The sequence below is a fragment of the Enhydra lutris genome, unplaced genomic scaffold (genome assembly GCF_002288905.1).
Source record: "Enhydra lutris kenyoni isolate GAN:26980312 unplaced genomic scaffold, ASM228890v2 scaffoldscaffold94, whole genome shotgun sequence".
NCBI lineage: Eukaryota > Metazoa > Chordata > Mammalia > Carnivora > Mustelidae > Enhydra > Enhydra lutris.
Window position 1 is genome coordinate 5,521,491 of NW_019154178.1, and position 16,373 is coordinate 5,537,863.

At 42.8% G+C, this 16,373-nt stretch overlaps 1 protein-coding gene across 1 annotated transcript; it reads left to right on the top strand.

Annotated features, from left to right (window-relative positions):
- Positions 1–11,663: 11,663 nt before the first annotated feature.
- LOC111138874 (ubiquitin-fold modifier conjugating enzyme 1) lies at positions 11,664–16,320 on the top strand. The gene is made up of 6 exons (XM_022490810.1): positions 11,664–12,417; positions 14,672–14,739; positions 14,954–15,017; positions 15,271–15,347; positions 15,594–15,684; positions 15,889–16,320. Exons 1-6 carry the CDS (start codon positions 12,295–12,297, stop codon positions 15,967–15,969), a joined length of 504 nt encoding a protein of 167 aa, XP_022346518.1. The 5' UTR covers positions 11,664–12,294; the 3' UTR covers positions 15,970–16,320.
- Positions 16,321–16,373: the final 53 nt, after the last annotated feature.

A 16,373-nucleotide genomic window follows, 5' to 3' on the forward strand; every position in this document is an offset into this window, starting at 1 on the left:
TAAAGGTAACAGGTTAGGGGAGGTTTGTATTACAATGTGTCCATTGGGTATTGCAAGAGGAAGTCCTTTGGTAATTTTGGAGAAAGTTGTTTCAGAGATACTGTGGGATAGAAACCAGAGTGAAGTAAACCGAGTGACTGGAAATGGACAATGTAGAAAGAGTTTTCTGGTGGTGTTGACTGTAAAAAAGAGGCTAGCTGTAGGGTGTAGCATGAGTCAGGATTCCACAGAAAGGGGAGGACTTTTAGATCCCTGTGGGACAATCAGACCTATGGTACCAATGGCAATTGAATACGCAGATCTGAATAAGGGAGAATTAAATGGAAATTACTAAGTGGAAAGAAAAGCATGAGTAGAAGAATACGGATGGCACATTTACACAGGCATTTAACAGTTAACCATGGGGGCACCTCGGGGCTCAGTCGGTTAAGTGTCTGCTTTCCGTCAGGTCACGATCCCAGAGTCTTGGGATCCCTCTCGCTCGCTCACGCTCTCGCTCAAATAAACAAGATTTTTAAAAAAGTAACCATGAAGAATGGGCCTGAGGAGGATGAAGGATGAAGGTTTCTACTTAGTATTTTAGATCCATCTTCACTGTTTGACTTTGCTTTACTATGTACATATATTACTTTTATAGAAAGCTACTTTTTTAAAAAACTCCAGTAATGTATAGGCCAGAAATTCTGAATCACGAACATTTCAGTGGCACTTGAAGCCGTGGATTTGGGCAAACTCCAGAGAACAGCAGAGGGCTAAGAAGAGTGCTCTGGGGGAATTCCAACATTTGTAATACGTGAAGAGGAGCCCTTGGAGAATCTTTGAAAAGGAACAGCCAATGAGAAAGAATAAAAATTAAGTGACGATTCTTATAGAATCTGAGGGAAGAGAGTGTTTTTTTTTTTTTTCTTTAAGATTTTATTTATTTATTTGAGGGGGGCGAGGAAGAGGGAGAAGCAGACACCCCACTGAGCAGGGAGCCCAGTGCCAGCCTGGAGGCTCCATCCAGACCCCTGGATCATGACCTGAGCTGAAGGCAGATGCTTAACCGACTGAGCCACCCAGGCACCCAGGAAGAGAGAATTTCAAGAGGATCAAAGTTGTTAAAAGTGTTACATATCCCCAGAAAGGCAGCTAATAGGAAAGGTGCCTTTAGCTGCAGACCTAATTTTCCTAGAAGCTTGGTCAAATCCAGCTCGTGAACCTTCCCCCAGATATTATGTGGGATTTGAGCCCTGTGCTGTTCCATCCTTACGGATCATGGCTGCCAGTTCCAGTCTTTCAAGGGACCTTGAAGCCACCTCTGGCCCCACCAGTGCTGCCTCTCCTGATCCTTACTATAGCACTGAAGCTGCTATCAGGAAGAACCGGAGGGGGAGTAGGGTGGAGGCGCCTGGGTGGCACAGTCAGTCGAGCCCCTGCCTTTGGCTCAGGTCATGATCTCAGGTCTTGGGATTGAGTTCCACGTTGGGCTCCCTACTCAGCGAGGAGCCTGCTTCTCCCTCTCCTTCCCTCCCTGCTTGTGCTCTGTCTCCCAAATAAATAAATAAAATCTTAAAAAAAGAAAGAAAAACCTATGTGAGGGTGCCTGGCTGGCCCAGTGGGTAGAGCATTCAGCTCTTGATCTCGAGATGGTGAGTTCAAGCCTCACATTGGGTGTAAAGGTTACTTGAAGAAATAAAATAAAAAATAAATTGGAGCTGGATTAGCTCTTTAGAAAAAAAAAAAAGAAAGAAAAGAAAAGACAGAACGGTGTTGCAAGAACTGATGAAGATAAGGAATTGAAAGTAGGAGTATAGGTTGGAGTTGAGAAGGTCAAACAGTAACTAGGGAAAAAATACATGTAAATAAAAATAAACATTTAAAAAAAGCAGTAACTAGGAGTCATACAGATTTTCCTAAAACCACCCAGAATGAGAGGAAGAGCTGGCTGAGAGGTTACTGAACAAGATGCTGATGTCAACAAGCATGAGGGCTAAAGGGTAAAGGAGCCAGTGGCATCACCTTCAAGGAGAAATGAGTTTTTGCAAGAAAAGAAAGCACAATTGTCGAGATGAACAGCCTCTGCTTTAGAAGGTTGCGTCCATTAGACAAAGTCGGAATTTCTACCCCACTCATTTTCCCCCTGAGCCCACCAGAACTCTTCCTTTGTACGCAGCCTCCTCTCCAGCCTGATGTTCTTCACAGAATGCTCCCTGGCTTTTCCTAGAGGAAGACTCATCAGGACCCAGACAGCTGTGATGTTCCTTGACATGAGCTCCTATCCCTTCCTTGGAGCCTCAGCCAAGAAATCATCCCTCCAACTTTCTGACACTGGCCGCTTCAGCTTGATCCCGATTCCCCTCCTCTTCTGCTTCTCAGCACTGTCCCCACAGCTGTCTCTTCCTTCGGTGCCATCTTTAACCTTTCACGTGCTCCCAGTTCCACTGTGTCCTGCCTATCGTTCCTAACTCGCTAATGTTCGGTGATTAGGAAGCATTTTTTCTGAACTTGGGAAAATCTCTTTCTTTGTCACTTCTGTTTATTGGTCCTGTGTCCCCTCAGCTACATGTCAGTGCTCCAGATAGCTACTATGTCCCCACTAAGTGGTTTTTTTTTTTTTCCAAATCAATGATCATACCAATTCAAATAGTAGATGTTGTACCTTTGTTGATCTGAATGCTCTGTTAGGACTGCTTGTCCCAGTCCATGCTGTTCCCCAGCTCTGCCAAAATTAAAATCTTTACAGAACAGACATTCCCTTAAAGAAGATTCCACTGTTAACAACCCACTGTTCTAAGTATACTCTTGACTCTTCCAGGGCCATTCTGATTTCCATATCCCTGTCCCCTTTACTCTTGAACTTTATCCTACAGCAGCTTACCTTTCTGTTCTCTCTAGTTCTTGGGTCCCCATTAACTGCAGGCTGTTCCTGTTACTCATTTTCACCCAACATTTGACTAGCTCCGAACTTCATTTCAGCTTCAAACCCAACATTAAGCCAAACTATAAGCTAGAATTCCAGTGTCTCCTCGCTCCTGAATGGAAGGAGGAGGACCACCGGCACTGAATCATAATGATCTTTGTAAAACTCTCCTTAACCGGCTCCCTTTTTTTGTTCCCCTGCTCTGACTTTAACCAATAAGTCTTTGGACGAGTTCCTTAATTTCTCTGAGCTTTTCTCATCTGTAAAAGGGCAAATACAACATCCACCCCATAGGTCATTATTTTTTTTTAAAGATTTCTTATTTATTTGACAGAGAGAGATCACAAGAAGGCAGAGAGGCAGGCAGAGAGACAGAGAGGAGGAAGCAGGCTCCCCGCCGAGCAGAGAGCTGGATGCGGGACTCTATCCCAGGACCCTGAGACCACGACCCGAGCCGAAGGCAGAGGCTTTAACCCACTGAGCCACCCAGGCGCCCCATGGGTCATTATTTTAATGATTATATGAAATTAACATATATGAGGTGTTAGCATACAGCCCAGCCCATAGTAAGTATTCTATAAATGTTACCCAATATTTACGTGCTACACTTCTCCCTGGTTTCAGAAACTTCCCAGGTTCTTTATCAGTGCTCTCTGCTGCCCCCGTGGGGACAACTTCCAAGTCACTGGTATCCGACAGGCCCTTCCCCAAAAGATCCCTGTTAGGCCAACCTCCCTAGCTAATTAGAGAATCAGTTCTTGGTTGGTTGGTCAAATAAAAATGCTATATTCCAGCCCATTCTCTGTCCTTTTAAAAGAATGTGTCCGGGGTCGCCTGGACAGCTTAGTCGTTAGGCGTCTGCTTTCGGCTCAGGTCATGGTCCCAGGGTTCTGGGATCGAGCCCCGCATTGGGCTCTCTGTTCAGCAGGGAGCCTGCTTCACCCTCTCTCTCTACCTGCCTCTCTGCCTAGTTGTGATCTCTCTCTCTCTGTTAAATAAATAAATAAGATCTTTAAAAACAACAAGGGGCACCTGGGTGGCTCAGTGGGTTAAGCTTCTGCCTTCGGCTCAGGTCATGATCTCAGGGTCCTGGGATCGAGCCCCGCATCGGGCTCTCTGCTCAGCAGTGAGCCTGCTTCCTCCTCTCTCTGCCTGCCTCTCTGCCTACTTGTGATCTCTCTCTCTCTCTGTCAAATAAATAAATAAAAAATAAAATCTTTTAAAAAAATAAAAACAACAAAACAAAACAAAAAAACATACTGTCTGTGACATTCTCCTAGCTTTATTAATTTAGTAACACTGGCGAGGCACCTGGGTGGCTCAGTTGGTTGAGCATCTGCCTTTGGCTCGGGTTATGGCCCTGCAGTGCTGTAATCAAGCCTGGCATTAGGTTCCCTGCTCAGCAGGGCGCCTGCTTCTACCTCCCCTTCCCACACCCACACCCCCGCCCCCGCCCCCGCCACCGGCCGCTCATGCTCTGGCTCATGCTCTTGAAAACAAAATCATTTTTTAAAAAGATTTTTAATTTATTCATTTGAGACAGAGCACAAGCAGGGCAGAGGGGCAGTGGGAGACGGAGAAGCAGGCTCCCCACTGAGCAGGGAGCCCAATGCGGGGCTGGATCACAGCATCCCAAGATCATGACCTGAGCTGAAGGCAGATGCTTAACTGACTGATGCCAACCAGGCATCCCAATAAATACAATCTTAAAAAAAAAAAAAAAAAAAAGATTTGGAGCACTTGGGTGGTTCAGTCAGTTAGGCATCCAACTGTAGGTTTTGACTCAGGTCCTAGTCAGTTTGTGGGATTGAGCCCTACAGCCGCAGCCCTCACCCCCAACTTTGCAGGCTTCCTGATCAGTGGGGAGTCTGCTTGAAACATTTCCTCCCTCTGCCCTTCCTCCCACTCATGTTCTCTCTCTTTCTCTCTCAAAGCAAATAAATTGTATTAAAAAAATCTAGGGGCACTTGGGTGGCTCAGTCGTTAAGTGTCTGCCTTCGGCTCAGGTCATGATCCCAGGGTCCTGGGATAGAGTCCTATATCGGGCTCTTGCTCAGTGGGGAGTGGGCTTCTCCCTCTCCTGTTCCCCCTGCTTGTGTTCCCTCTCACTGTCTCTCTGTGAAATAAATGAGTAAAATCTTAAAAACAAAAATCTAGTAACACATGCAAGGTAAGTCATTCAGTCATTTATTTAATAAGTATGATAACCATCTACTGATGTCAGATGCTGTGATAGGCATACAGGAGGGGACACACAGTGGTGAACAAAACAGACATGTCTTCATGGAGCTCACTAAGGAAAGAAAAATATTCTAAATTGAGATAGGGTCTATGAAGGAAAGGAACAGAAGGCTGCGACAGGAAAACGAATGATCTGGGAAGGTCTCCTGTTGAGGAGGTGACATGGAAACAGAGACCAGAGGGCCAAGATAGAGCCAGTCATCTTGTGGAGAATGGGGAGGGGTATCCTAGGCCGGGGACACCTGCAAAAGGTCCAAAGGCAAGAGAGACCCGACACCCTGGGAGCCTGGATGACTGTGGGCATCTGGAAACCACAGCCTTCTTTCTCATTGCTCGTAAATCACTCCTTAATAACTCCTCCATAATTTTACTAAGAATCAATAATCCTTAATTTCCAGAATTCACCATCTAGAATTTCCCTCTTTGAAAATGTGGACATTTGCCATATTGTGAGTTCTTTAGATTATATAAAGGGGACACAATATCACTTACATAATACTTCTGATTTCTAGAATACCATGTGTCCAGGGCCTGAACTCATTTAAAATGCTAAGAATCCTGTTACTATTTTAGTTTATCATTAATTAACTTACAACTAACAGAAAGAAGTTTCCTCCTCATATTTCATCACTTCCTCATGTTCCAAGCTGCAGCTATTATATACATTTTTATATAGCTAAAATAATAATGTAATTAGCTTTATTGCAGATGATATCCTATTTACCTAGGCAACTCATGAGAATCCACTTTAAAATTACTACAAATAATAGTAGAATTTAGTTAAGTGGGAGGAAAGTAACATGCAGAAATAAATATCCTTTACATATATAAACAGTAAGTTAAAGATGTAATTAAAGAAAAGACTCCATAGCAACAAAACAGATAAAATGCCTGGGAATAACCTTAACAAGAATGTGCAGGATCTGTCTGAATTTTAAAATGCTACCCACGTAAAAGAAAACTTGAATAAATGGAAAGTAACATCATGTTCTTGGATAGAGAGAATGAATATATAATGATGTCACTTTCCCAAAGTTGTCTATAAATTTAATATGATCTGTAGAAAAATATTGGCAGGATTTTTTAAAAGTAATTTTTAAAGATTCTATTTATTTATTTGAGAGCGAGAGAAAGAGCACTCAAGCCGTTTGGGGTGAGGAGCAGAGGGAGAGAGACAAGCAGGCTCCCCACTGAACAGGGAGCCTGGTGTAGGGTGTGATCCCAGGACCCTGAGACCATGGCCTAAGCTGTAGGCAGATGCTTAACCATCTGAGTCACAAAGGTGCTCCTTGGCAGAATTTTTAAAATTAGGGGCGCCTGAATGGCTCAGTGGGTTAAGCCTCTCTCTTCGGCTCAAGTCATGGTCTCAGGGTCCTGGGATGGAGCCCCGTATCAGGCTCTCGGCAGAAAGCCTGTTTCCGCCTCTCTCTGCCTGCTGCTCTGCCTACTTCTGATATCTTTCTCTCTGTGTCAAATAAATAAATAAAAATCTTTAAAAAGGATTTTTAAAAATAAGTATATTTTAAGTTCACATGGAGAAATAAAGAAGAACTGAAAGGAAAGTCCTGGAAAGGAAAAGTAACAAATAGAAGCTAGCCCAACCAGATAGAAAAAAATGTATTCCAAAGCTACAATAATTAAAACAATGGGATAACACCCTATGGACAACTTGATGGAACAGAATAGAAGTGAAAAGACCTAAATACATATAGAAATTTTGTGTCGATAAAGGTGTTACCTTAGATCAGTGCAAGGCATTTGTGTTAGGACAACTGAATCAACATCTAGGGAAAAAATGTTGGATCTCTACATCATACCCTTCACCAAAACTAATTCCATATACATTAATAGCCAATCACAATTAATGTAAAGTACTAGAAACTAAAACATAAGGGCACAAAACGAAAAAGTAAAAGAATGGCAAAAGACCCACCATGCAAACAGAAAACAAAAGAAAATTATGTAATGACAGATACAGTAGATTTCAAGGCAAAAACAGTACTAGAAATAAAGGGCATTTCATATCAATAAGTTCAACTTACCAGAAACCTGTAAATTTGTATGCATTTAATACTTTCAAATTATATGGAGGAACAGAGCTACAAGGAAAAAAAAATAGATAAATTATAGTCATTATAGGAGACCGAACACATCTCATGGTAAAGAGCATACCTCAACTGATAGAGAATATTTCTTTTAGAATCAGTGGACAAAAAAAAAAAAAATAGTAAGGATATAAACAAATAAGGAGAGCAGCAAACTGAATTCAGCAAGCATATATAGTTCACTATAACCGACAATTGCGAATTATAAATTATCTTCCTTTTTGTTTCGTCTTTTTAAAATTTCAGTTAATAAACATATAGTGTAATATTGGTTTCAGAAGTAGAATTTAGTGATTCATTACCTACCTATAATACCCAGCGCTCATCACAACTGCCTTAATACCCATCAGCCACTTAGCTCATCCCCAACCCTACAAATTATTTTTAAGCACATTTGGGACATTTTAAAAACTGACATATTGTGCTATAAAGCAAATTTCAACAAATTTTGGAGGATTTAAAATATACAGTGTTTCTTGCTCTCATACAGTTCAGCTACAAATCAGTAACAAGGTAACTATGAAAGTCTATTTAGAAATTAGGAAACACTTCTAAATAACCCCCCAAATTATGACTGAAGTTAGAGAATAATTGGAACTCAATGATAATAAAAATAGTATGTGCCAAAGTTTACAGGATGGGGCTACAGCTGTGTTTTAACAAGAAAATGTGTAGTCTTAAGTGCACATATTAGGAAAAAAGAAAAGCTGAAAATGTACAAGGCTTGCATTATCTCAAGAACTGAGAATAGTAAATTAAATCCAAAGAGAGTGGAAAAAAGAAAGTGCACACAAAAAGATGTCTGAAAGGATATATACTCAAAATGATAGCAGTTTTTAATCTCTTGGGGTAGGATTTTTTTTTAAAGATTTACTTATTGGACAGAGAGATCACAAGTAGGCAGAGAGGCAGGCAGAGAGAGAGAGGAGGAAGCAGGCTCCCCTCTGAGCAGAGAGCCTGATGTGGGGCTCAATCTCAGGACCCTGAGATCATGACCTGAGCCAAAGGTAGAGGCTTAACCCACTGAGCCACCCAGGTGCCTCACTTGGGGTAGGATTTTTAATTAATTTCATTTTTCTGTATCATTTAAGTAAGGCACAAGAAACAAAGCCATTTTCGTTTTAGGGGGGGAAAGCAGTAGAGGAAAACATGGGACAATCTTTTTGTTGTTGTAACTGTGGTGTAGTCTCTATACCCAACGTGGGGCTTGAACTCACGATCCTGAGATCAAGGGTCACTCTCTATAAACACTGAGCCAGCCAAGTGCCCTGAGGGAATTTTTATAAGATAATCTAGACTATTACGGTGACATACCCGAAGCTTTAAGCAAAAATCCTGATAAACTCAACCTCATATATGAAAAATTTATACATGGTTAAAGATATCATGAAGGGGCTCCAGGGTGGCTCAGTCAGTAAAGCATCTGACTCTTGGTTTTAGCTCCACTTATGATCTCAGAGTCCTGGGATGGAGCCCTGCTTCCGTCCAGCTCCCTGCCCAATGCAGAGTCTGTTTTTCCCTCTCCTTCTGTGCTTGTGTGCTCTATCTCAAATAAATAAAATCCTTTTTACAAAAATATTTTATTTATTTACTTGACAGAGAGAGACACAGCAAGAGGGGGAACGCAAGCAGAGGAACTGGGAAAGGGAGAAGCAGGCTTCCTGCCGAGTAGGGAGCCTGATGCAGGGCTCGATCCCAGGACCCTGGGATCATGACCTGAGCCAAAGGCAGATGCTTAATGACTGAGCCACCCAGATACCACAATAAATACAATCTTTAAAAAATACTGTGAAGAGAAGCAAAGACTGATAATAAACTGGGAAGATTATTTACAACTCATCACAAATGTCTAATTGCTTTGATACAATAACAACAAACCCTCACACAAATCACTAAGAAAAAATGAATAGTAATTTAAAAGAGGCAAAGGATATAAGAATTTATAGAAAAGAAAAGAGGAAATACAAATGAATGCTAAACCTCTGAGAAGACACTTAGCCAGGGGGCCTCACTGGCTCAGTTGGTAGAGCATGTGACCCTTGATCTTGAGATCCTGAGTTCAAGCCCCACGTTGGGCACAGAGCTTACTTATTTAAAACAAAACAAAACAAAACAAAAAACGATCTTGAGATTCCACTTCAATCAAGGAATTGGCAAAAACAACTGTTACTAAAAATGATTTGTTTTGGAGGAAACCTTGTTATTTTATTTATTGCCAATAATAATTGCCAATGGTAATACAAATTGGTTTAATCTTTATGGAGGGCAATTTGGCAATATTTAACAAAATTTAAAATGCACACATCTTTTGAGGCAACAGTTCCATATCTGAGTATTTATTGCACATGTACAAAATAGTGGGTGGACAAGGCTATTAACTACAGAACTGTTTGTAATAACATGAAACTGAACACAATCTATCTATTCACTAGGGTCTGGTTGAATAACTTATGGTGATAGATCCCGACAGTGGGATGTATCTACTGCAGAAGAAGAGGGGGGAAAGAGAGAAGGAAAAGGGAAATGAGATAGTGTTAAAAGCATTAATATGGAACAGCCTCCAAGATATATTATTCAGTGAGAAAAGGAAAGTGCAGAAATATGTATAGTGTGCTCCCATTTGTGTAAAAGTTTTAAAAGAGTATATATGTGTATAGATATTGATTAGTGCATAGAATATATTTGGAGGGATGTACAAAAAACTAGCTGGAGGAGAGGGGCCCCTGGAGAAGGGAACTAAGCAGCCAAGAAATGGGATAAGAGGGAGACTAACATTTGACTTTATATCCTTTTGTACCTTTGAATTTTGAGCAGGTGCATGGGTTAGCTATTCAAAAGCAAATATTTGGGGCCCCTGGGTGGCTCAGTTGCTGAGTGCCTTCAGCTTAGGTCATGATCCCAGGGTTCTGCATCCAGCTCCCTGCTCAGCAGGAAGCTCTTCCTCTCCCACTCCCCCTGCTTGTGACTCCCTCAAATGAAATATTTTCTCATGCCTTCCTGCCTTACTTGTGCTGTCTTTCTAGAATGACAGATTTCCCCACTCTCTCCTTGTCCGTGTATCCAGTATACTCATCCTAAGAGTTCTAGTTCAAATGACATCAGCCTTACCCTATTCTCTCAGGCACTGTTACTCAGAATGTACTTTGTATGTTTCCAGAACAGAGATTTTTTGTTTTATGGTGATTGTCTACATATAAGTTTCTTCCCCTCAAAGACTATGTCTTTTCGTCTTTGTCAGCAACTTTCAAATATACAATACCATATTACTAACTATAGTTACCATGCTCTACATTAGGTCCTCAGAATTTATTCTTCTTATTAGAAATTTTGCACCCTTTGACCTATATTTCTCCATTGTTCCCTCACCCCATCAGCAAAGTCTTGTGACAATGAAATCAAAAGACTCATTCCAAATCTCTGTACTCTGTACCACACAACAGTGCCTACACTTGAAAGCGAATGAATTTTCATTTCACTTAGAAGAGTGGTCTCTAGTGAGATATTATAAAGTTTTGCCTTAGCTTTCTCCAATATAATTTTTTAAAAGATTTTATTTATTTATTTATTTATTTGAGAGAGAGAGAGAACAAGAGGTGGAGGGAGAGGGATAAAGAGGGACAAGCAGACTTGGTGCCAGGCACTCACTTGATCCCACTGCCTGGAGACCAAGACCTGAACTGAAACCAAGAGTCAGACCCCCAACCAACTGAGGTTCCCAGGCACCCCCCAACATATAATGTTTTAAAGAAAGTAACATATAGCATTCTAACAAAAGACAAAAAATTGTTATTATTCTAATGAACACGGAAAAGCATTTGGAAAAAATCCAACATCCATTTATGATAAAAACCCTCACACCAAGATAGAAAGGAATTTTCTTAACCCAACGAAGAGCATCTGAAGAGCTTACAGTTCTCATCATACTTAATGAAAAGAGACGATGCTTTCCCCCCTAAAATCAGAGTAAGACAAGGATCTGTGCTCTCAAAACGTTTATTCAACACTGTCCTGGAAGTTACAGCCATTAGAAATTAAGATATAGCATGCTTATAATTAAGATACAGCTTTGGAGATGGACTATAGAATTTGATGATTAATAGAATCTGATCCAAAATTACTGCTACAGGCTGGATGATTAACAGAATAAACCTCTCAGCAACTTTCAGATATGTAATACTATATTACTAATTATAGTTACCATGCTCTACATTAGGTCCTCAGAATTCATTTTTATTAGAGATTTTGCACCCTTTGACCTATATTTCTCCATTGAAATATAAATTAAAGCCAAAACTAATGTATTTAGGTAGAAAAAGCAACAGGAAGATACAAAATTCTGCAAAAGCATTGCCAGGTACCTACTGCGTGCCGTGTACTAGAATCCTCACTAGGGGATTTGATTCCGGAGCAAAAAAAAAAAAAAAAAATGTCTAGGCTAGACTAAGGCAAATTTTCCTGCGATCCCTAAACTCCTTTAGCACTGATTAAGAATTCTCTAATTCGATACTGTTAATTCTTCAGGACCCAGGCTGTCTACTATACTTTGATTTTCCAAAGTTCCCAACAATTAGCACGAGTTTAATGCCCTTCTATTGGATGGCTTCTTTGCCTCTGCTACCTGAGGCAAACTACACAGAAGCTAACGAAGCTTCTTCAAATATGTGAACAGCGCGTTTCAGGAAGACAGTGCCTGGCACGGTGCCTAGGACAGCCGAAAATCTAACAACTCTCCCGAGTTTGGGAAGGCTTCCGAGTTTTCGGAATCACTTCTCTGAGCATGAGCGGAAGTCACCTTTTGGGCAGTGTGCGGTTTTTTTCAAATGATTGGTACCATATTGAGCAATCAACTTCACTCTGCTTTTCCCGTTGCACCCACAAGCAAGTGACCAGGTGACAAATTATTTTCGTTACAGGAAAATAAAGACCGCACTCAAAGAAGTCCTCAGGCAGCCGAACGCCCCGTCTTCCCATAGTAAAGATGGCGGCCCCCGGAGTGTAGACTACAGGCAGTACCACTTCCGCATTTTTCTTGCGCCCTCATCCAACATGGCCGACGAGGCCACCCGGCGTGTGGTGTCCGAAATCCCGGTGCTGAAGACTAACGCCGGCCCTCGAGATCGTGAGTTGTGGGTGCAGCGACTTAAAGAGGAATATCAGTCTCTTATCCGGGTTAGTTGTGCTTCTGCGGCCGGCCGCGTCGCAGAAGGGTTGCGGGTAATCAGGTGTCCTTAGGAATAGGCTCCGTGTGGAAGTCGCTTCCGGTTATAAAATTTAACTCCCAGATTCATAGAGGGTGGACAGTTGTGGGGCTGGGGGGATTTAAGGAGGTATGGGAGGGAGGAGGCAAAAGAAACTCAGTTTAGGATCCCCGGTGGGGCCAAAACATCTGTTATTTTAGGGGTACGTCCTCCCGGAAGGTGACGTGTCCCTCTGGCTCCAGGTGTTCTGTCTCCTGGAGGTAGGGGAGGTGGTCCAGAGGAATTCCTGGGGCCCTAAGTCCCAGTCGTTTCTCTCTGTTCCCTCTTTTACTCTTCCTGTGAGAGAAACACGCTAGGGCTGAAAAGTAAAGTAAGCGTTAGTTGCAGAGAGTTGAGGAGTTAAGCTCACAGTTAGGAATGAGCCATCTTCTCGGCAAATCTCTCTTCTGTGTGAAGAGAAGACGGTCTATCTTCCTCGAGGTGGCCTCTGCCTGTTTCAAAAGCCAGCAGCTCTCCTGACACGAGTATTTGTTTCCATTAACCACCCCCCCACCCCCGCCCCATTTGTACACCTAGCATCTAGGGACGGGATCCAAAGCTGAATAGGGTGGAACCTACTGAGATAAATGAAACAAATCATTATAACATGAAGAGGAGAGAGAGGGAGGGATGGCTAGGATGTTCTGAGAACAGAAGGTGAGATTCCTAAATCACCCTGGGTCTGGTCGGGGAAGGTTTCATAAAAGAGGCAGTGCTTGAGCTGAACCTCAAAGGGTAAACATAAGTTAGCCTGATAAACAGGGTAAGAGGGGGGTGTTCACGGCAAAAGGAACAGCATGAGTAAAAGCATGGAAGTTACAAATGGCATGATGTGTATAAAGAAACATAAGTAGTTCAGAGTTGCTGAAGCATCAAGCGTAGGGCAGGGAGTGGTAGACAAGGCTTGAGACATAGGCTCGAGTATTTGAATCTTGCCTCGAAGGCGCTGGGATACCTTTAAAGTATTTTAAGCTGAGGCGTAACGTGCTCAGATTGGATTTAGACCAATCGCAGTGAGTAGAGAGGAACATAGAATTAAAAGAGGTTAAGATTGAAGGCAGGAAACAAATTAGGCGGCTGTCATTAAGCCAGGCAAAAGAAAGATGATGACCCAAACTGGATAGTTATTGTGAGGCTAGAAGAGGTAGATCTGAAGAACATTCAGAAGGTAAAATCAGCAGTACATCATGAAGGTTTGGTGTAGAGGAGAGGAGAAGGAAGGTCAAGGATGATTCCCACTCTTTGGCTTGCATCACTGAGCGAATGCTACTGTCATCTGAGACTGATGCAATGGAGAAATGGTCTGAAGAACCCTGAGGAAGTGCTGAGTTTGAGGTACCTGTGAAATGAAGTTAGAATATTCAGTATATAATTGGATACTAGAGTATGAAGCTCTGAGAAATGGTCTGGATTAAAATAAAGAGTTGGAAATCAACAGCACGTGTGTACTGGTCAAAACCAGGACTCTATGAGGTTCTCCAGGGAGGGAGGATACCTTAAAATGAGTCGTGGGCTGAGGGCAGGCACTATCAGAAGTGAGAAGAGAATCCAGAAGATGTCATATTTTGTCCTTGCTAAACTGAGTGAGACCCAACCATCCTATTCTCTTCTCTGAGCAGGTCTCCCACTTACCAGTGTAACTTTGTCTTCAGCTTTCCTCCTGTCAGAAAAGTGGGGTACAGGGGCACCTGGGTGGCTCAGTCGTTAAGCATTTGCCTTCCGCTCAGGTCATGATGCCAGGGTCCTGGGATCAAACCCCGCGTTGGGCTCTCTGCTCAGTGAGAAGCCTGCCTCTCCCTCTTCCATGACCCCTGCTTGTCCCCTCCTCCCAGTCAAATAAATAAATTAAAAAAAAAATTTTTTTTTAAAGATTTTATTCATTTATTTGACAGAGAGAGATCACAAGTAGACAGAGAGGCAGGCAGAGAGAGGGAGGGAAGCAGGCTCCCCGCCGAGCAGAGAGCCCGATGCGGGACTCGATCCCAGGACCCTGAGACCACGACCCGAGCCGAAGGCAGCGGATTAAACCACTGAGCCACCCAGGCGCCCCTAAAAAATTTTTTTAAAAAGAAAGAAAAGCTGGGTACATACTGAGAGAGAAAGTAATCACATGCTTTTCTTTTGAGGGAAGAGGGACTGCCTTTGGTTTCAACTCTACCCTCAAAGACCTTATTTTCTGCTTTTAGTATGTGGAGAACAACAAGAATGCGGACAATGATTGGTTCCGATTGGAGTCCAACAAGGAAGGGACTCGGTATGCAGACCCTCTTGGGAGTTTTGGGGGTGGGAATCTTAACGTGGCTTGAGCATTTTAATGTCCCAAAGCCCACAGCTGGGCCTTCCCTGCCTCCTGGTAGCTGCCTCTGCTCCCACAGCTCCGGAGTTCTCTAATTCCCATCCTATGAGTCTCCCAGAAGAATGGACAGGTTGGATTGAGGTTTGGTCTTTTTTTTTGGTCTTTGTTACAGGTGGTTTGGGAAATGCTGGTACATCCATGACCTGCTCAAATATGAGTTTGACATTGAGTTTGACGTGAGTATGATGGCATGAGAAGTATGGAGGTTAGTGGAAGGGGAGGGATTAGGTGATGGTTAGTAAGCTAACCTTTCTTGAAGGGATCAAAGAAAACTTTTAAAATGGGAGGGAAATGCTGAGGTTTGAAGCAAGCATAGATTACAGCTGCTCATCTCCATATCCAGAATCCCAGTGTGTACATGCTCTTTGGTGGGGGATTGGTTCATTTCTACCCTGCTTCTGTTTCATTAAGGCCTTATGATTTCTCCAGATTCCTATCACATATCCTACTACTGCTCCAGAAATTGCAGTCCCTGAACTGGATGGAAAAACAGCAAAGATGTACAGGTAGGATCAACAGGAGACAGGAAAAGGCCGAAGAGGACTTAGGAGAGAACTCTAAGTCTGGAATTTTCCCAGAGTTGGCCTGCCTAGAGGGCCTTCTGGCCTCCCTCTGTCAAGTCTGGGCAAAGTACTTAGCTAACCTTGCGCTCGATTCTGATCACTACTAGTTACCTTGTGCTTCCCAGAGGCTACTGTGCTTTATGGTAAACTTTACATGTCAACACTGTCTTCCTCTTGTCCCTCTCATAGGGGTGGCAAAATATGCCTGACTGATCACTTTAAGCCTTTGTGGGCCAGAAATGTGCCCAAGTTTGGACTAGCTCATCTTATGGCTCTGGGGGTAAGTTTGGGCTATTTGGTGCATAAGGGGAGGGGGAGGAATTAGGCACGTAGCAATATAAGAAAAGTAACTGAGAATAAACAAGGAGTGACAGTGTTTTCCCTGGGCATGTTCCCATAGAATCTCTCTGGGAAGGAGCTTCTGATGGAACAAGAGATGTTGACCAAGTGGTCGTAATCTGACAGGGTTTCCCTTGTATTGCAGCTGGGTCCATGGCTGGCAGTGGAAATCCCCGATCTGATTCAGAAGGGCGTGATTCAGCATAAAGAGAAATGCAGCCAATGAAAGATCAAGCCACTGAGGCAGGACAGAGGGACCTTTGATAGGCTACATTCTTGCTCTCTGTGCATCACTCTTACTCATCCAACCGCTTCCCCCCATACCACTTCACCCATAATTGTTACTAAGTAGCTGCATCAGGAATGCTGAAAAAAAGAAACAACAGCATTGCTACTGAATTCCTAAGGCTACACAGGGAGGGGAAAGACTGGGGCTTTGGGGAGCCCAAAGGCAATTGGTATGCCTTCCGCAGGTGAAGCAGTGTGAGATCCAGGAAGACTGGGAGGGCTGAAAGTGGGTGCATAGTCTTTTTGGTTTCTGGAGATAACTCTTCAATAAAAGCTGCTTCCTCTGGTAGTCCGTGGTTCTCATTGGTGGCTGTGAAGAGAGGGTGAGCTGGTTAAGACCCC

Bases quoted from the DNA above. Each gene is read 5' to 3' on its own strand.
- LOC111138874 (XM_022490810.1), top strand. From the start codon at position 12,295: ATGGCCGACGAGGCCACCCGGCGTGTGGTGTCCGAAATCCCGGTGCTG. The intron at 15,018-15,270 runs GTGAGTATGATG...TGATTTCTCCAG, and splicing joins AGTTTGACATTGAGTTTGAC to ATTCCTATCACATATCCTAC. The intron at 15,348-15,593 runs GTAGGATCAACA...TCCCTCTCATAG, and splicing joins AAAACAGCAAAGATGTACAG to GGGTGGCAAAATATGCCTGA.